The sequence below is a fragment of the Otolemur garnettii genome, unplaced genomic scaffold (genome assembly GCF_000181295.1).
Source record: "Otolemur garnettii isolate 467f Iridium unplaced genomic scaffold, OtoGar3 scaffold00033, whole genome shotgun sequence".
NCBI lineage: Eukaryota > Metazoa > Chordata > Mammalia > Primates > Galagidae > Otolemur > Otolemur garnettii.
The window spans coordinates 11,454,311-11,474,274 of record NW_003852428.1 but is presented as its reverse complement, the minus strand read 5'-3'; the positions used below and the strand labels follow the sequence as shown (position 1 = coordinate 11,474,274).

Below are 19,964 nucleotides of genomic sequence, written 5' to 3'. Positions count from 1 at the left end.
CACCTGAGCTTATACATCCATCCACCTGAGCTATACATCCATCCTCCTGAGCTTATACATCCATCACCTGAGCTTATACATCCATCACCTGAGCTGTACATCCATCACCTGAGCTGTACATCCACAACCTGAGCTATACATCCATCCACCTGAGCTTATACATCCATCACCTGAGCTGTACATCCATCACCTGAGCTGTACATCCACCACCTGAGCTGTACATCCATCACCTGAGCTGTACATCCACCACCTGAGCTGTACATCTATCATTTGAACTGCATCATCTCCTGAACTACATTCCTCTTAACTTCCTACACAGTTTTCTTTTCATGTCTCCTCACAGAAAATCACTCCAGGACCATAGAAATTCTCTATGCCACATACATACTTTTTACACATTCTGCTGCTTCTGTAAAATTGCTAGAGGTTGTATTTTAATTGTGATAGTATATAGACTTTATAGCAAATAGTTTAATGAAATTAAGAATTTTTGTTTATTGTAGGTTACTATGAGGCCACTAAGGATTAGGGTACATTATTTGCATCTATAAAGTCCAGAGTCTGAGTTATAGCTGTGGGATCATTTTCTTCCCTGGAAGGGAAGTGAAGTTTGAACACTGGGCCATCATAAAAGGGTTTGGGAAAACAGGGAATCTAAAGCCCACTTTTCCAGCTAATTGTTCAAACTGTTAGTTCAAACTATTAGTTAAACTCCTGAGAATCCCCACATACCTGAGTTAAAAGACGTATTGAAAGGCTTTCACAGCAAGGTATTCTGAGGAAGTAAAAATGGCAGCTCAGCCAAAAAGCAGTTGTTTCAGCGTTGGTGTAGGATGAACTTCACTTTGCACTTGCCCGGTGGGGATAAATGTACTTGATTTTTTTATCATGGGAAAATACACACCACAAAATTTACAGTCTTAACCATTTTTAGATGCCTGTCTGGCTCAGTGGTGTCAGATACAGGCAAATTGTTAGGCAGCTGTCACCACCATCCTCTCCAGAACTCTCTGCCTCACAGCCCTGAAACTCTGTACCCATAAAATACTAATCCCCATCCCCTCTCTCCATATCCCCTGGCAGCCTCCAGTCTGCTTTTTGTCTCTGTGAATTTGACTGTTATGGGAACCTCACATCAGTGGTAACTGTCTGTCTGTGACAGGCATTGTCCACTCAGCACGATGTCCTCAGGGCTTATCCCTGTTGCAGCATGTGTCAGAATTATTAGGGATGAGTAATTTTCCATTGTATGCGATTACCACATTCTTCATTTCACTTCTTAGTTACTGAGAATAATGCTTTCGTTTTTTAAAAGGTGAGTTGCCTTTGCCTGGAGGAAAATGTGGAAAATGACCCCTGTAAATTTGCTCTGACATCAAGGACGGGTGACGTGGTAGAGACCTTCATTTTGCATTCGTCCAGTCCAAGTGTCCGGCAAACATGGATTTATGAAATCAACCAAATTTTAGAAAACCAGCGCAATTTTTTAAATGGTAATATATATCCTGTTGCTAGATGTGTGTTTCCTTTCCCTCATGTACACGTTCCTCCTTCTCTCTCCCATTTCATATCCGTAGTACTGACTGAAGTTAGCACTTCTCATGCATCAGGCACTACCTCTATATTTATTTCATCTTCACAGCCACCTGGTTTGGCAAGGGCTATCATCATCCCCATTTGCCAAGGCACAGAGTAAATTAGTAACTTACCCAGAGTCCCACAAATTGTTGGTGGCAGAGTCAGAATTCAGAGCAAGCATGTGGCTCTCAGCATACACCCCTTCCAGCCACACTGTTCCATCCTATCCCACACAGAATGCAAACAAAGGCACTGTCTTAGGAAGAAGAATGTGCAGGGACGGAAGGCAGATGGAACTGGCCAAAGATTTTGGAGACATTCGTGAGAGGTTCACATCCACACCTCCCTTCTCCATTAAAAAACAAGAGATGGTTTCATCCTTCCCAACTCCCATGAATTGAGTTATCATAGAGGAACGGCAGCCTGCAGAGCCCCCAGGCTCTGACATTGCCTCCTTATGGATGTGCCATCTCTTTGAGACTGCTGGCTTCTACCCTGGCTTTAATTTGATGATCACTGAAGAACTTTGAGAGTTTGGTCAGAAGCACTATGTTCACTGAATCTGTCTTTTGTGTGTGCATGTGCCCTTTCTTCACATTACACATCTCTGCCCAGTTCCACTAGAATGCTATCTTGTTCTCAAGAAAACCATCTCTACACCTTGCATGACATTCACAAGCCAGAAACATAGGCACTCGTTGAAAAATCTAAAGTCACATGGTACTTTGGCCTAAGTGAAATCAGCTCCTGGGTGTTAACTCCAGGTTTCTATCCAGCCTGCAAACTGGTAACTATTTGCATTTGCAGTTAGAATCAGATGCACAGGGATAAGGAGGGTCAGTTCCTGTCCAGGTAGAAAGCTGAGCTCTCCAGACTGTGAGAGAATGGGGGTCTCTTTAAATGTGCTATTCTTTGGGTAGCCTGAGATAAGAGAATCTCTAAACCAGGCGTCCTCAAACTACAGCCCACGGGCCACATGCCGCCTACCTAGGACATTTATCTGGCCCGCCGGGTGTTTTTGCCGCTGCTGCCTGTCCTGCTTAGCAGCCGACTTGTCCCGGGGCCCACAGTCCAGCCCTCCAACAATCTGAGGGACAGTGAACTGGCCCCCTGTTTAAAAAGTTCAAGGACCCCTGCTCTAAACTTTGAGCATCGCCTTTAAAATAAAATGAACCCAAATTACAAGCATGACTAGCCTATGATATTACAATTTACTTGACACTCAGTCTTGTCAGTATTCACACCTGTTCCAGAGGATTAAAGATCAGAACAAGTAGGTGGGCTCTGGACATGTCCTCTGCTGTGGCTCTCCCCTTCCTCCCATCACGCTGGGGCCAGCACGGAAATTGTGGAAGGCCTCTGGCTCTGGCTCCGAGGTCCTTTCCACCATGTACCTGCAGCTGAGGGGAGGGGCATATCTGATTGTGGTATTTCTCAAAAGCTGTAAACTGTAAATTTGCCTTAGCGTTTCCATGTGTCTTATTTGGCGTGATTCCTGTGTTTTCCTCCAAATGATGTAAGAAAACTAAATCACAAAAGTCAAGAGATGAGACAGCAAAGGGCCTTCCTTGTGGAGATCCTTTAACTTTTGTCTGGTTTATTCAACCTGCAAAACATAGGTGGTCTATAAAACCTCTGGGTATGGTGGCCAAGGGGTTCCCTAACTCTCAGCCTGTTTCTTCTTGGCCCATCTACTCTCTGGTTCATGATGTCCTAGGAGGAAACAGGAAGCTCTCCCAGGGTGGGAGCCGGTTGGTACTGAAGGCAGCCCTGGCGAATCTGTGCTAGCACTGCTGTCTGCCATTGACACTGCCGTTCTGGGCTGCTCTGGATGGCTGTGACTCCTTCCTCTTTATGCTCCCTCACTTGCACTTCCACCCAGTGCAGGCTCCTTCCTGCTCACACTACCCCCCATCAAGTCATCTGAACTCCTCACTTCAGGAGAGTAGCTGAAGGCTTTTCTTTTCCATTACTGATGGATGGGTGTGTGGGCAGTTGACAGAGCCTGGTGGCCGCAGCCTGCCTCCATTATTTACCCTGTGGCCGGATGTGGCACACTCAAGCCCAGCCCTCCCTTGATTGCTTCATGTTTGCCCTGCCACATGCCTTTCCTTGGTGCCCTGACCATGTCCTCTGCTTCGTCTTTTTTGTCTTACAGCCTTGACATCACCAATCGAGTATCAGAGGAACCACAGCGGGGGCGGCAGCGGGGGTAGCGGGGGCGGGGGCAGCAGCGGGGCCCCCAGCTGCGGAGGCGGTCATAGTGGTGGCCCCAGCGGCGGGGGCAGCAGCGTCCCCAGCTCAAGCAGAAGCAGGCCTTCCCGGATCCCCCAGCCTGTCCGACACCACCCCCCTGTGCTGGTCTCCTCTGCAGCCCCGAGCCAGGCAGAGGCAGACAAGATGTCAGGTACGTGCACCCCTGGCCCCTCACTGCCTCTCCCCAGCAGTAGCCTGGCCTTGGAGGCCGGCCTCAGCCAGCCCAGCAGGCCACCTCCCAGCGGAGACACTGAAGGGGCTGAGCGAGGAGCAGACCCCATCCCCAAGATGAAGGTGATGGACAGCCCTAGGAAGTCGGCCAACCAGGATGCAAGCGCCAAGGATGCCCGGGGGGGCCCAGGCTCCCTGCCCTTGGGGAAGCCCAGGTCCGGGGCCGTCTCGCCTCTGAACTCTCCACTGGCCACCGTGTTCCCTTCTCCTTTCGGCAAGGAGCCCTTTCCCCCCAGCAGCCCCCTACAAAAGGGGGGCTCCTTCTGGAGCTCCATCCCGGCCTCCCCAGCCAGCCGGCCCGGTTCCTTCACCTTCCCGGGGGACAGCGACTCCCTCCAACGGCAGACGCACCGCCACACGGCCCCCAGCAAGGACACGGACCGCATGAGCACATGCTCATCGGCCAGCGAGCAGTCCGTGCAGTCCACCCAGAGCAATGGGGTAAGCGCACCCCACCGCCTCCACCCTGCCAGCTCTTCTAAACCTTCTGTGTCGCCGTCACTGTCCTCGTACTAACTCCGGCTCTCCAGTGCTGCCACGGTAATCGCCTCTTCCTGTGCCACCGGGCTCACTCTGCCAACCATCCTGCGGCTGGCAGGGCCACTCCGCTACTAACTCCTCCTTGCTTTGTCCATGTCTCCTTGATGAGGGAAAGCAGAACTTAATTAACCTCCTGAGTGCAGCGTCTTTAAGGCTTTTCAGTTTTCCAGCCACCAAAATATCTTGGAACTTCCTTTTCAGCTCCTGCCTTCCTGTTGCTCATATTTTGGGGGAGAAGCCCTTTCCCCATTCTCTACCTCTTATTTCAATTGAAATCTATACGCTCTAAGCTTCTTGCTCATCACTTGGTTTTGCTCTTCTACACCTTATCTTGTCTTTGCGGCATTTTTGACTCATCTGCTGGAAAAAAGAATCCCTCGAGAAACTTGCAACAGCAACTCAGAGCAAACTAAGCTGACAAAAGGGGGGGAAGGAATCCATCCAGTGGGAATGTTTTGCTTCACCCAAGGTTCACTCTGGAAGAGAGAGAGACTGCTCCAGGCACCTGGCACTGTGGCTCCTGCAGGTGGCCATCAGGAGAGCCTCGGGAGGAGCACGCCCTGTATGTGTCCAGCAGGGGCGCAGCATGGGCTGGGGCGTCTTGCCTCCACGGCGGGCCAGAGTCACATTCTCCCATCACTTCCTTATGTTCTCAAGCAGAAGGGTTGCTGTGGTGGGTGGTCCCCCCATTTCATGGCTCCCCACTGTCCTACCTACCTGCTCCTTACAGGGCAGGTGGCCTGGTCCTAACACTTTCCTGAAAGCATGTGTGAGCGAATAGAACTATTCTAATGAGTGTATGTTTGATCACTTTATAAATTTTTAAAAACATTTCCCTAAAAGGGTCTGTGTCTCTTTATATATTAAAAAAAAGAAATCTGGCTTTTGCATGTCTCTCTCTTTCCTCTGAACTATTAATACCTTTACTTGGTCTTATTCTGTTTTTTTGTTAACATGGTTTGTTAAACTCAATTTTTGTATTTAATTGCAAAAGAAATTAACAAATGTATCATGCTATGTTTGTTTGTTATATCAAAAATAAGCATCTGGACACATGTGCTGCAGAGCCTCCCATTAGACGGCCATGCTTGGCAGGCAGCTGAGCATCAGGGACTCAGGTAACCTGAGTGCTGAGCTACATCCACAGCACCTAGTCAAATGCTCAGTGTATAGGTGTGACCCTCACAAAATCCCTGAGTTAGCATCTCTCCAGCTCCTCCTAACCTGGACACTTGCCATTCAGTACAAGAGGAGATTTCAGAGTCTGTGTTTCAGAATTAACACTTCCACTGCTCCTGCACGGGAGTCGATGCTGGGCTTCTCTGGAGGAGACATGAGTAATGACCACAGCCCAACTTCATCCCAGGACGCTCCCTCTGGGACAAAAGTGTAGTTAAAGGGAGCACATCTTCCAGAAGTTTTAGGCTGGCAAAGTTGCCTTTGATTTCTGTCTTCCTCTTCCCACTGTTTCTTACTTGGTGAGTAACCTAGAAAGGGAAATCACCAGTGTTGCAGATGAGTCAAAGGGCCTTACAGAAGTGCCCTTGAGTCCTGGGAAGATAGCCAGAGGTCCACAGTGGGATTTGAAACTGTCCTCCAGAACTCTTAAGTATTTGGTTCAGAGCAGTTGCCACCCTGCCAGGCCCCCACCCATGTGCATCTGTGTGTACCTCTGTCCCCCCATCAGCCCTGTATGGGCCTTCTTCCTCCTTTGACCATGTCTGTCGAACTGTCTGTGGTCACAGCCAAGCAGCTGTGCCTAACCCATGGCCCAGGTCTTTCTTTCCATTTAGATGGGCACCTTCTGGAAAGTTCTACTGACAGCAGCAGTAGAGTGGGCGTGGATCAACCCAAACCACGACCCTGCCAGCAGCTCTGTGGTCTGGCCTTCCTGCCTGTTTTACTGAGCAGCAGTAAAAGTGCTCACAAAAGCACATGCACAGTAGTGTCACTGCAGCCCTGCCTTTGTCTTATAGGCTGGGTGGCCCATGCAGACTCAAGTAACCTCCTACGCTGAGGGGCCAGTGACCACACCCACTAGCAGGGTGGTTGTGAGAATTAAGGAAGATAGATTTGAAATACCTAATACACAGCCTGGCACACAGGAAGTATCCCTGAAATATAGTAATACCTGTTATTGCAGTAAAATATTCAAATTATGAGATGTAGCCTGGTATGAGATGTTAAGTAAAAGCAACTATGCCACAGTTGGTTTTTATTTATAAATTCTAGCAAATTTGCAATCTCAAGACTGTCAGGTGTTGCTGTGTAAATCAGCATTCTAGAATACTGCTAAAAGTATACAATTGTATAAATGAATGTGCACAGGCCAAATCTTGACATGATGTACTTCTTGCACCGAGAGGCCACAGGACAAGAGACAAGAAACAAGAGCTGGGCAGTGCCGCCATGTCCAGCTTATCCACTACAGGTGTAGATGTGTAGCCCTCAGCCCTGGAACACAGTGGCTGGGCCTGTCAGCTTTCCTGGGCTTGGCTTTGTGAGGGAAACAGGAGCCAGGGCTGAGAAGTGGTACAGCAGGGCTAGCTAGTTGTCTCTGCACTGACCCAGGGTCTCTCCAGAGCGCAGAAGCCAGCACCTGCAGGCTCCTGCAATCCACAAATGTCCCAATAGCATCAGCAAAGGAAGCTTCTGAGAGCAAGCTCCTGGGAACAAGACACCAGATGCCATTTCCTACATCCTGGTCGATAGAGGGAACTTGGTCAAATAGCTCAGGAGCTAGCAAGAGTCTCTAAACAGCCTGGGACAGACATTGCCATTTGTGGTTTTTTTGCTTGACGGCTGGTGTATGGGCCTGGGAAGGGCCATAAGGAGCAAGTTTTGCTTTGCCCTGGCCATCTTGCCTCATTGACTGAGCCACCCAACACACACTGAGTATGCTGGCATTGCAGTAGATGAGTGCCAGAGATGGAGTGCCACTGTGGTGAGCATCCCCTCACCACATTTCCCAGAGTTTGAGTTGAGGGGCACCATGATGCTATGTGACATGTTCCCATGGCACCAGCACTTTGGTAACACTTGAGTCACTCAAGCTTGCATGAGGGCATCTATCAAGGGATGCGTAATGGAGACAGCAACCATTCCTAAGAACAGTAGCAGCTGATTCTACTTTCTAGGGGTTCCACTTTTCTCTTGAAGGGAAAAAGAGGTAGAAATGATTAGGTGTGTCAGCAGTTTAGGATGATTGTGGATTATGTATTTCCAATGAGCATTTCATATGGAGGATTTAGGGACTTCTCCATTATCGTATCTGTCAGTAAGAGGAAGAGCTATTCTTTGCAGCTTTTTGGGTTAATACTTTTTAAACGATGACCATGATGTTCACAGTGACATTGATTTGTGTTAGGAATAACCCAACATGCCGTCAACATGAGGACTAAGGAAGATCAGACTTTGATAAAAACAAGCTTCCTAAAGTGTCATTATTGTGATGACTTTTAGATTGTCCCTAAATTACTTTCTAGAAAAATCCTACCTACAGTTATTGACAAAGATTCACAACATGAGCTTGAGCATGAAGGAAATGTTGACAGTGTCTCCGTGCCTGTCCAGGAGCCCCGCGCTGGGTCATGGTGCACACCGATGAGAATGTTTGCCTGATTAGGTCTCATTTCAGTTCCTCTTTGCCTTTTCTTGTTTTCCTCTGTCCCTCTACAGAGTGAAAGTAGCAGCAGTAGCAACATCTCCACCATGTTGGTGACACACGATTACACGGCAGTGAAGGAGGATGAGATAAATGTCTATCAAGGAGAGGTCGTTCAAATTCTGGCCAGCAACCAACAGAACATGTTTCTGGTGTTCCGAGCCGCCACTGACCAGTGCCCCGCAGCCGAGGGCTGGATTCCAGGCTTTGTCCTGGGCCACACCAGTGCAGTCATCATGGAAAACCCCGATGGGACTCTCAAGTGAGTGCTTGATGGTAAAGCCGGCATGGCGGGTGGCCATGGAAAGGAGGACACAGCTTAGATGAGGCACACAGACCCTGGAGAAGATGGAGCTCATCTAAGGGAAAGCTGTACCCATTAGTACAAGTTCATCTCTGAGCAAAATGCACAACTGCACAGGGAAGATGGGTGGCCTTCCATCTCATAGCCTAATCCTAACAGGTTCTTTTAATAATCTACATTTAGAAACACAGCTTTTTGAGCTCACAGAATAGGGCACAACAATAATTTAGTCCTGGGAGGTCTTGGGTGGGGATTGAAGACATTTGACATTCTGAGGACCCCTATCTCAGAGCCCAGGGGTATACTGGGGTGACATCTGTGAAGATACTCATTCTGTAGCCATCTGTGTGATGACATCACAGTCATATCTTATATACTGGAAGGCTAATTTATATAAGAAACTCGAAAACCAATTGTGCTACATTAAACATTATTTTAAAGAAAACTAAATTTGCGTGCTAGTTTGTAAAAGCCTTCCCTTTCCTGAATCTCCCTGAAATTGCCACTGTATAGAGGCCCCAAGTAGATGGATTCTGGGAGTGGAAACATCGCAAGACTTTGAGACTTTTGGTATCTCTAAAAGATAAAACACAGTCATGTCCTCCCCGCCCCCCACCACCACCCAGGGCTGCACCCTGGTCTGCCAGCATCTTAGCAGCTCCCTGTGCTCCTGGGCTTGTGTATCCCCCACAGAGAGGCTGGCTCAGGTGGAGGCTGCAGAGGACCTGTCTTGCCCCATCACAGTCCCTTATCCTGTTTGTCTTTGTGCAGAACTACTCTTTCCTAGTACGTTGCTTTAGAATCCCATTTGGCAGTTCCTATATACCAGTCATACGTCAAGAAAGTGGTCTACAGGGAGAAATACAAGGGGGGCAAAATCCCATTTTATACTTTGTTTCCTTAAAATATATTCTTAGGCTCTGTATTAATCAGGGTTCTCTAAAGAAATAGAAAGGAGTAGGGTGTGTGTAGGTATAGGTATTTTAAAAAGTCTCATTTTATTGTGCTTTGTAGATATGGCATTGTCTAACCCTGGAGGTTTGTAACAACCCTCCATCAACCAAGTCTAACAGCATCATTTGCCCACCAGCTCATCACTTCCTGTCTGTGTCATGCTTTAGTAATTCTTGCAGTATTTCAAGCATTTTCGTCATTAGGACATCTGTTACGGTGATCCGTGGTCTATGATCTTTGATGTTACTGTTGTAATTGTTTGGGGTATACCATGAACTAGATGGGTATAGGACAGCAAGCTTATGAAATAAATGTTGTATTCTGAGTGTTCTGCCAACTGGCCCATTCCCATCTCTGTCCCTCTTCTCCAACATCCCTAATTCCCTGAGATGGAACAATGTTGAAATCAGCCCAACTGGTAACCCTACAGTGGCCTCTTAAGTGTTCAAGAGAAGATTCACATATCTCTCACTTTAAATCAAGAGCTAGAAATGATTAGGCTTAGTAAGAAAGGCATATCAGAAGCTAAGCCTCTCGTACCAGATAAGCCAGGTTGTAAATACAAAGGAAAAGTTCTTGAAGGAAATGAGAAGTGCTACTCCAGTAAACACACAAGTGTTAGGAAAGGGAAACGGCCTTACTGCTGATAGGGAGAAAGTTGAGTGGTCTGGATGGAAGATCTAACCAGCCGCAATGCTCCCTTCAGCCAAAGCCTAATCCAGAGTAAAGTCCCAACTCTCTTCAATTTTGTGTGTTGGCCAAGAGAGGTGAGGAAGCTCTAGAGAAAAGTTAGAAGCTATCAGAGGGTGGTGCATGAGGTTTAAGGAAAGAAGCCATCTTCATAGCATGGAAGTGCAAAGAAAACCAACAAGTGCTGATGAAGGGACCAGAGGAGTCGTCCAGAGATGCAGTTAAGATCATAGATGAAGGAGGCTACACTAAAGGACAGATTTTCAGTGTGGATAAAACAGTTTCTATTGGAAAGTATAAAAAAAAAAGGTAGCATCCTATCTAGGATCTAGTCCTATCTAGGACTTTCATACCTAAACGGAAGCCAGTGTTCATTTGCCATTCTTTGTTTTGTTTCATTTTGTTTTTTTTTGAGATAGAGTCTCACTACGTCACCCTTGATAGAGTGCTGCACTGTCACAGCTCACAGTGACCTCAAACTCTTGAGCTTAAGCAATTGTCTTACGTCAGCCTCCCAAGTAGCTGGGACTACAGGCGCCCACCACAATGCCCGGCAATTTTTTTGTCGCCGTTGTCATTGTTGTTTAGCAGGCCTAAGTTGGATTCCAACCCACCAGCCTGAGGTATATGAGGCCAGCACCCTACCCACTGAGCTATGGGTGCCATCCTCATTTGCCATTCTAAAAATCCTAGGATCCTTAAGAATTATGCCAAATAGCTCTGCCTGGGTGGGCTCAAGAAGTAGAACAACAAAGCCTGGCTGACAGCACATCTTTTACAGCATAGTTAACTGAATATTTTAAGCTAACTATTGAGAACTGCTCAAAAAGATTCCTTTCAAAATAGTAACTGCTCATTGACAATGCATCTGGTCACCCAAGAGCTCTGATGGAGATGTACAAGAAGATTAATGTTGTGTCTGCTAACACAATATCCATGCTATAGCCTGTGGATCAAGGAATAATTTCAACTTTCAAGTCTCATTATTTAATAAACACATTTTGTAAGATTCTAACCACCACAGGTAGTGATTTCTATAATGGATCTGGGCAAAGTAAATTGAAAATTTTCTAGAAAGAGTTCATCATTCTAGATGCCATGGGAAGAGGTCAGAATATTAACACTAATTAATAGACGTTTCAGAGAAGTTGATTATAATCCTTATGGATAACTTTGAGGGTGAACAACAACCACTTCATGTAGCTGTATATGGGGTGGAAATAGAAAACTGGAATTAGAAGTGGAGCCTGAAGATGTGACTGAATTTCTGCAATTTTATAATGTGGAGTTGCTTCCTACGGCTGAGGAAAGAAAGCGATTGCTTGCTGTGCAGTCTGCTCCTGGTGAAGATGCTGTGAACACTGCTGAAATGGTAACAAAGGATTTAGAATATTATATAAATGTTGATAATGCAACAGCAGGGATTAAGAGGACTGAATCCAATTTTAAAGGAAGTTCTGTGAGTAAAATATTAATCAAAGAGCATTGCATGCTACGGGGAAGTCTTTCATGAAGGGAAAGTGATTACTATGGCAGGCTCCATTGTTTTAAGAAATTGGGCCAGGTGCAGTGGTTCACTCTTATAATCCTAGCACTTTGGGAGGCTGAGGCAGGAGGATCACTTGAGGCCAGGAAATCAAAACCAGCCTGAGTAATGTAGTGATACCTTGTCTCTACAAAAAAAAAAAAAAAAAATGTTTTTAATTAGCCAGGTGTGGTGGTATGTACCTGTAGTCCCAGCTACAGGGGAGGCTGAGACAGGAGAAGGCTGGGTTGAGCCTAGGAGTTTTAAGTTATTGTGAGCTATGATGAAGCTACTCCATTCTAGCTTGGGCAATGAAGCAAGACTCTGTCTCAAAAAAAAAAAAAGGAAAAGAAATTGCCAGAGCCATCCCAAACTTTGTCAACCACAACTCTCATGAGTCAGCAGCCACCAACATTGAGGCAATACCCTCCACCAGCATAAAGATTGCAACTTGGCTGAAGATTCAGATGATGTTACCACTTTTTAGCAATCAAGTATTTATTTATTTAAACAGAGTCTCACTTTGTCACCCTCGGTAGAGTGCTATGGCATCATAGCTCACAGCAACCTCAAATTCTTGGACTCAAGCAATTCTCTTGCCTTAGCCTCCCAAGTAGCTGAGACTAAAGGCATCTGGCACAATATCTGGCTGGTTTTAGAGATGAGGGTCTCTGTCTTGCTCAGGCTGGTCTCAAACCCATGAGCTCAGGCAATCCACCTGCCTTGGCCTCCCAAGTGCTAGGGTTACAGGCGTGAGCCACCACACCCAGCCTAAAAATATATTTATTAATTAAGGTATCCACCTTGATTTTTTTAGACAATGCTATTACACACCTAGTAAATTACCATAACTACATAACATTTACATGCTCTGGGAAACCAAAAATTCACATAACCGGCTTTATTGCAATATCCCCTTTATTCTGGTGGTCTGGAACTGAACTGCAGTATCTCCAAGGTCTGCCTGTGTGGGTACAGGTTTATTATAACCTGTTATAGAGGCAGTCTCTGGCAAGTCCACATCTGTGGTGTGGGACCACAGGCTGGAGACCCAGGATAGCTGAGGGTACACATGAAGTCTGAGGACGGTCTGCCAAAGAATCTCCTTTTGCTTGCTGGTCTTTGGTTCTCTGAAGGCCTTCACCCAATCCGATGAGGGCCACTCACACCAGGAAGATGCTTTACTGTTCGATTAAAATACTAATCTTATCCAGAAAGATCCCGACAGAAGCACTCAGAAACGCTGGGCTTCCTGTGACCCAGTCAGGTTGACACGTTAAATCAATCATTACAGGCACCTGTATATATTATTTTTTATTAAATCATAGTTGTGTGTATTAATGCATTTATGGAGTACAGTGTGCTGGTTTTATATACAATATGAAATACAACAAACTAGTTAACATTGCCTTCACCGAACATTCTTAATTATTGTGTTAAGAAATTTATGCTCTACACTTAATAGATTTGACATGTTCCCTTATAAAATGTACCATAGGTGTGGTCCCACCAGTTATCCTCCCTCCACTCACCCTCTCCCCTCCCTTCCCCTCTTCCGCCTTCATCTTGGGCTGCAGTTGGGTTATCACTTTCATATGGAAGTGTGGGTGATTATATATTGGTTTCCTAGTAAAGCTGAGTACATTGGATACTTCCGTTCTTGAGATACTTTACTAAGAAGAATATGTTCCAGCTCCATCCATGTAAACATAAAAGACGTAAAGTCTCCATCTTTTTTTAAGGCTGCATAATATTCTCTGAACACCTGTATATTCCTTAAAATTTGATTTAAGAAATTGGTTGATCTTTTCTTCTGGTTCTTGAGCAATCACTGGGAGGTTTTCTTTAGCAGAGATCACGGTTACTGAAGGATGTTGAGCCATCCCGCGTGCACATGAATTGAATATTCAGACTTTCTCTAACGTTTCCAGGTAACATTTGCTGAATGTTGGAAAGGCATAATATTAAAGTGTGTTCTTTTCCCCCTAGGAAGTCAACATCTTGGCACACAGCACTCCGTTTAAGGAAAAAATCTGAGAAAAAAGATAAAGACGGCAAAAGGGAAGGCAAGTTAGAGAATGGTTATCGGAAATCACGGGAGGGACTCAGCAACAAGGTATCTGTGAAGGTGAGTTTTGGAGGCTCCAGGAAAGTGTGTTAACCCTACATGAGCAGAAGGGGTCAGGGAGTCCAAGTGCTTGGAACCCTGGAGTCTGGGTTTGCTTGTGTGTGATCTCTTTTCACTGCACCACGACCACCACGCCGCCCCCTACCCTGTGAGCAGCATCCTGCAAGGTCTTGCTGGGGCCTAGCCCGGGGCTGTGCTGGCTGGCACACTTCTCCAGGTGCATGTATGGCTGATGTATGGCTATGCCCCAGGCAGGCACAGAAACCAGATTACCAGAAACAGAGTGCAAGGAAGCCCCAGCTCAGGCCTGCCTCAGACCAGAGGGGAGGCGACCAGATGTGAGGGCACCTCTGGGTTCACTGGCTTTCACAAATGCCCCTGGTGGTCTCCTCAGTCAGCTTTAATCCTCTAGAACAGCGGTTCTCAACCTGTAGGTCGCAACCCACAGGCACTGTATCTAAGGCTTGCAGCATTAGGAAGGTTGAGAACCACTGCTCTAGAATCAGATTCCCTGAAGGCCGCAGGGGTATTTCCTGGAGAGGAAGAAAATAGCCCCTGAAGCTCCCAGCACCCTTAGTCAGGGCACTGGCCATTCTGTACTAGGAAGGCATCTGGGGACCACCCGGACTCAGTCTGTGGAATGAGAACAATTAAGGTCTCTGAGTTTAAGCAGTGTTTTTTTTTTGTGTGTGGGTATGAAGAAAAAGATCACCTAAGGTAGTATGATGTTTACCTTTTGAGTGCAGTGAAAACGTGCTGTATTGGAGGGAGGGGGATGGGTATGTTCTCACCTAATGTAAGGGTATATGGCACACTTCCTGGGTGCAGGACACAACACAACCACACGGTGACTTTACCCAACAAATGCAAACATTGTAACTTAATTGTCTGTACCCTCATATTTGAATTAAAAAGTAAAAAATTAATTAAATAATATTTTTTTAAAAAGAAAGAAAATCTGGTCTATTTTAATACCAGCAAAAGCATGGTCTATTTTCATTGTAACCTGGGGCTAGCTGATTTCTACTAATCTTTTCATAATAAATGTAGCCCTGGATCAAAAGTAATGTTTCTTATATTTTTGGTTAACACCTGTTTGCTTTTTCCATTTCAGCTTCTCAATCCCAACTACATATATGACGGTGAGTCCTATTACATCTTTTGTCTAGTCTTAGAGGTCACTTAGAGGTTTTAGAACACTCAAGTGGAACCTCTGGAAATGGGTTTTTGGTGGTGCTCTGGGGTTGGATATCAAGTTAGGTCTAATCAGTGTGTCGGGGACAAGTTTGGGGGTGTGGGAGAGGAGCCAAGGGTGACCAGCCTCTGTTGACTCCTGTCTTACAGTTCCCCCAGAATTCGTCATTCCATTGAGCGAGGTCACATGTGAGACAGGGGAGACCGTTGTTCTTAGATGTCGAGTCTGTGGCCGCCCCAAGGCCTCAATCACCTGGAAGGGCCCTGAACACAACACCTTGAACAACGATGGTCACTACAGCATCTCCTACAGGTGAGGGAGGCCCGCTCTGGGATGGGTGTCACTGGCCAGGAGCACAGTATGGTGACTGGAAACTCCTCCTTCACCATGGCTGACGTAATGTATTTCTTTGGCCACCTGGGCGAATCCTCTTTCCACGAGGGCACTGCAGGTCTCAGTGTGTACTCCTCATCTGTACCAGAGCTCTTGCCTCCTGTGACCCTGACATAGAGGGGTCAGTGCTGATGGCAAGGGCTGAGCTGTGCTGATGCCTGATGTGCTCTCATGTGTGCCACAGTGACTTGGGAGAGGCCGCTCTGAAGATTGTTGGCGTGACCACGGATGATGATGGTATCTACACGTGCATTGCTGTCAATGACATGGGCTCAGCCTCATCAGCAGCCAGCCTGAGGGTCCTAGGTAAGCCGCACCTGAGCCAGAGGGGACCTGCTTCTAGGAGTCTTCTGAAGTCCAAAGTATCCCCCACATTTAACATGGCCTGGCATAGAGAACAACATGTTGCTTGTGGGCCTTCCCAAAGGAAGTTGCTTGGAAGTAGCAGACCACGGTCTCTGGGATATCACCATGGGGCACCTGAACCTCTAGGGACCACGTTCTGAGTTGAAACAAGGTGATTTTTATTATACTCAGAAATGTATCCTTTGGTCCAGCTGTCCAGCTAACATAGTCTAAGGTGGTCTCGCAGAGAATAGAAATAGAAGGAAAGGAGTCGGTGTGGCGGAGCCCAGCCTGTGCAGGCTCTGTGTCTGTCTGAGAGCCTGCCTGCAGCCCTACAGGGGGCGTGTCCTCCACGGCTTCTTGATGAGGAGCCAGGCTCAGGCTTGTCCAGAGTGTCCAGCAAGGTGGGCATCCACCATGGGACCTGCTCACTCTATGCTGCAGAGCTTGTTTTCTCTCCTCAGCTGAGCTGTTGGCTCCCTGGGGCAGAACCCACGTCTTAACACTTTTAAAATGTCCTGCATTTTCATTCGATATAGGCAGGTGCTCAGAAGGCCAGTTGATTATCCAAGAGCAGGAGCTACTTTCGGGGGGGGGGGGGGAATAAAAATCCAGACTAAATGGTAAATTGAATCTTGGAACACCCTGTGTGTGGACTGTAAACAAAGTCTGTCTTAGAACTTTTTTCCCAGATAATCCTATTTTCATAGATTTTAACCTCAATAATCAAAGGAATAACTTGTTCTGATGTTTTTGGATCATAGCACAAGAAAGAAAAAAATCTTGCATTTGAAAGTAAAGAATCACAAATTTTCTGATTTTTAAAAGTTATCGCAGATTATAAAGGTGATTCTTTTTTATTTAATCACTGGTGAAAGTTAAGACTTGAGTTTAAAAGGTCTGAGACTATTTGTGCTGTGGAGATGCAAGTGGGAAAATAAAGGGAAAGGAAATGTGCCTGTTCCCAGGCTGTGTGGGAGAATCCGGGGCTGGAATAATCGGTCCTGCACCCACAAGAACACGTCCCGGCCCCCAGGACTATGACTAAGAGAATGGCATGAAAAGAGAGCCTCTTTGTGCCACAGGTCAGAGCCATGGCTGCCACTAGTGAGAATGAGAAGGTGCGATCCGGAGGAGCTGGGGCCGCCACCCCCTGCACTGCTCTGCCTCGTGTTCTGATTGGAGGGCAGAGGCGGCATCTGTTTGATGCGCCTTTCTATATATACATATATAATGCTTTCATAAAAAACTTTTATTTAAAAAAATATAAAAGCCAATCCCTTTCATTAAAAAAGAAAAGGAGAAAACATTGCGTTTATGTGGGTAGTCCTGTATTCTTGTTGGGGGTTGGTAGGTGTTCAGAACTCCCAGGTAAAATAACTTTATCTTTATAAACGAGACTGTCAGTACCCATTCACCTACATCAGTGTTTTTCAACCTTTTTTATCTCTCAGGGCATACACTTGAACCTATAGTTTTAACTTCCACAGCACGCTTAAATTAGGTTGACCAAAAAAAAAAAAGAGTAAAAAAAGAATATACTTACTGCGCTTTGAACTCTTTTGAAAATAATTTAATTCATGATCTTTAAAAAAAATTTTGTGGCACACCGGTTGAAAATCACTGCTCTACATGGCAGAAGCCAGGTTTAGGAGGGCATCAGCCTGCAGGTGCCATAGTCAGCGGCACAGTCAGGCTGACTCACCTTGTGTTTGTAAGGCACTCCGAGTGCACATGGGCTGCCACCACAAGGGACGGCAATGGAGTGTGTTCTTTGGCTTTAGGGACTGAAATACAATCATTGTCCAAGTGTGCCCTGCCATGAGCACTTAAGTTTTGTGTGCATGACGCTCCTCCAGGCTCCGGACGCTCCTCAACACTCGAGGATGTTCCTCCAGGTTCGGGGTCACTCCAGAGGTGGCTCAGGCTGTGTTAGTTTGTTAGTCATGTAGTGTCCATGAGTGCAGCGTCAATAACGGTGCAGTGGGCAACATGTGCTGCTCACCTGCTTCAGGTGATTCCCAGCTATGAGTGACACCAGGAAGGCACGTGAAGGGAGCAACAGCCCCTCATAAGCCCTGACACATGGAACAGATTAAATATAAGTAAAGGAAATGCATTCCCGGCCACAGCCTAGGCAGAGAGGAAGGAGCTCTGTGAGGACAAGAATACGCAGATGCCTTACGGGCTGGACCAGAGGGCAGGGGAGGAACCGAGTGGGGCCAGGCAGCTGTGAGGGCCTGGGCACGTGACAGCCCTGTGCTTCCCAGGGCTGGCAGCTGGGCCAGCCAGTCGGCACTTAGCATCTTAAAGCCTTTTTTCACAGGAAGATTCTAGAAAGAATGTTTTACCCACCTGCGGACATATATAATATGTTAATTACTAACGTGGTTTACAATTGGCCTCTGTGTAGCAGAATTCTGTGTTTGCAGTGCATTTATGATTTATTGGCTCTCAAAAACCCTCTGAGTACTAAGAAAACACAGTGAACCCTTGCTCTCATGGCTGTGAGAGGAGGTGTCAAGGGAGTGACCACCCTCACTGTAGGGCTGTGTGGCCGGGCCACTGGGGGCACGGGAATTGTAGCAACAGTGTCCACTAGAAATAAAATGAAAGCTACATATGTGTGTTTTAGATTATTCTAGTAACGTGTCTTTAGAAGTAGTTTTATTAACATGTTTAATGTAACCAAATGCATATTTGCTTTGAACACAGAATCAATATTTGAAAAATGATTAGAGCAGAACTTTAGATTCCTAAGCCCCAACATGCAGCGTGTCTGTCACACGCACAGCACATCTTCACTCATGTGCCGTTTCCAGTGCCCGTGTGGCCACAGTTTCAGACAGTGTGCGACTGCAGACTTCCTACCTGGGAAGCTCCCTGTAAACAAGCTCAGGGCTGTGCTGCTCTTCCTGCAGGTCCAGGGAGTGATGGGATCGTGGTGACCTGGAAGGACAACTTTGACTCCTTCTACAGCGAAGTGGCTGAGCTTGGCAGGTAAGACACGAACCCATAGCCCCTTTGGAAGGAGCAGATGTGAGACAGAGTGTGCCATAAGGGCACGTGGACAGTGTTAAGCAGTATGTCTCCAGTTATCTGCCCTGTTGTGGAATCGTGCCCTGGTAGATGTTACACACTGTGACGTCTTCCCGCTATCAGCTGGGTGCCTAGTTCTGGGCCAGCCTCGGGGAGTTCAGAAGGGGGCCACTCGAGTACTCCTTGTGGAACTTCATCCTCTTGTGTCCTTGGGTTTTGTTTGTGTGTAGAGATTCAAAGGAGCTGCACTGTGGTTAGTAGAGTGTCAGGGTCGCAGCAAGGGCTCACCACGGCAGGGCCTGTTTCCCTTCAGGAGGGCAGTGGGCTGTGGAGCCAAGGTGGTGGCTCGGCAAGTGCCATCAAGCAGCCCAGCTCCCAGTTCCCTGCCCTTGCCACACAGCAGACACATCCAGGCATTGTGTCCCTTGAGGCACAAGAGCCAGTCAGAGACGCAAGGCAGCTTTGTCCTGTCCCTCGAGAGCTCTTGGAGAAACTCCGGCCAGCAACGTCCTGGACACTCCTTTGGCCATAACCCATGGCGTGGCCCGTGCCATGCATCTCCTGTTGCCTGTTGCTGTGTCTGGAGTTGCCCCCACTTGCTGTGTTCAAACAGCAGTGATGTGTGGCTCTCTCAGCACTGGGGGGAGGAGGGGTGTGAGGCGGCCATGTGTGGCTCTCCTGGCACACCTGTGCCCATCACATGAGAGCCTTTGTCAGACACTGGCCTCTTCCCACATGGACTTTTGCCTGGGCCTCCACATCACAGTGGAAGCATCCAGAAGAACAGAGGCTGAAGCTGCAGTGCCTTCACGGCCTGGCCTCAGATGTCAGCAGCTACACTCCCCTCCTGTATCTCTGCATCAGAATCAGCCACCGGGCAGCCCAGATTGAAGGGCTCCCACTCTCTTCAGTGGGAGAAGTGGATAGGGCAGCCGCCCATAACCCTCATGTTCTGAGGCTGCTCCTGCTGCAGGTTTATTTATAGTTCTCAGGTGTGCACGACACCCTGGCCCTCCCTCAAGCCCCCAGCTCCCTCCCTGAGGCCTGAGGCCCAAGAACTACTTGTGGGACCCCCCTAAGGTGCACCAAAGGCCCTGGGGGCCCATTGGGTACAGGTCCAGA

General features: G+C 47.2%; 1 protein-coding gene across 1 annotated transcript in view; it reads left to right on the top strand.

Annotated features, from left to right (window-relative positions):
• The window catches only part of TRIO (trio Rho guanine nucleotide exchange factor), a 235,899-nt gene that overhangs the window by 210,360 nt on the left and 5,575 nt on the right, over positions 1 to 19,964 (top strand). Inside the window, exons 46-53 of the mRNA XM_003789545.3 lie at positions 1,316 to 1,493; positions 3,737 to 4,506; positions 8,284 to 8,531; positions 13,732 to 13,870; positions 14,985 to 15,012; positions 15,215 to 15,377; positions 15,643 to 15,764; positions 18,725 to 18,803. Coding sequence (XP_003789593.1) covers positions 1,316 to 1,493; positions 3,737 to 4,506; positions 8,284 to 8,531; positions 13,732 to 13,870; positions 14,985 to 15,012; positions 15,215 to 15,377; positions 15,643 to 15,764; positions 18,725 to 18,803 — 1,727 coding nt within the window. The remainder of the gene's footprint in view (positions 1 to 1,315; positions 1,494 to 3,736; positions 4,507 to 8,283; positions 8,532 to 13,731; positions 13,871 to 14,984; positions 15,013 to 15,214; positions 15,378 to 15,642; positions 15,765 to 18,724; positions 18,804 to 19,964) is intronic.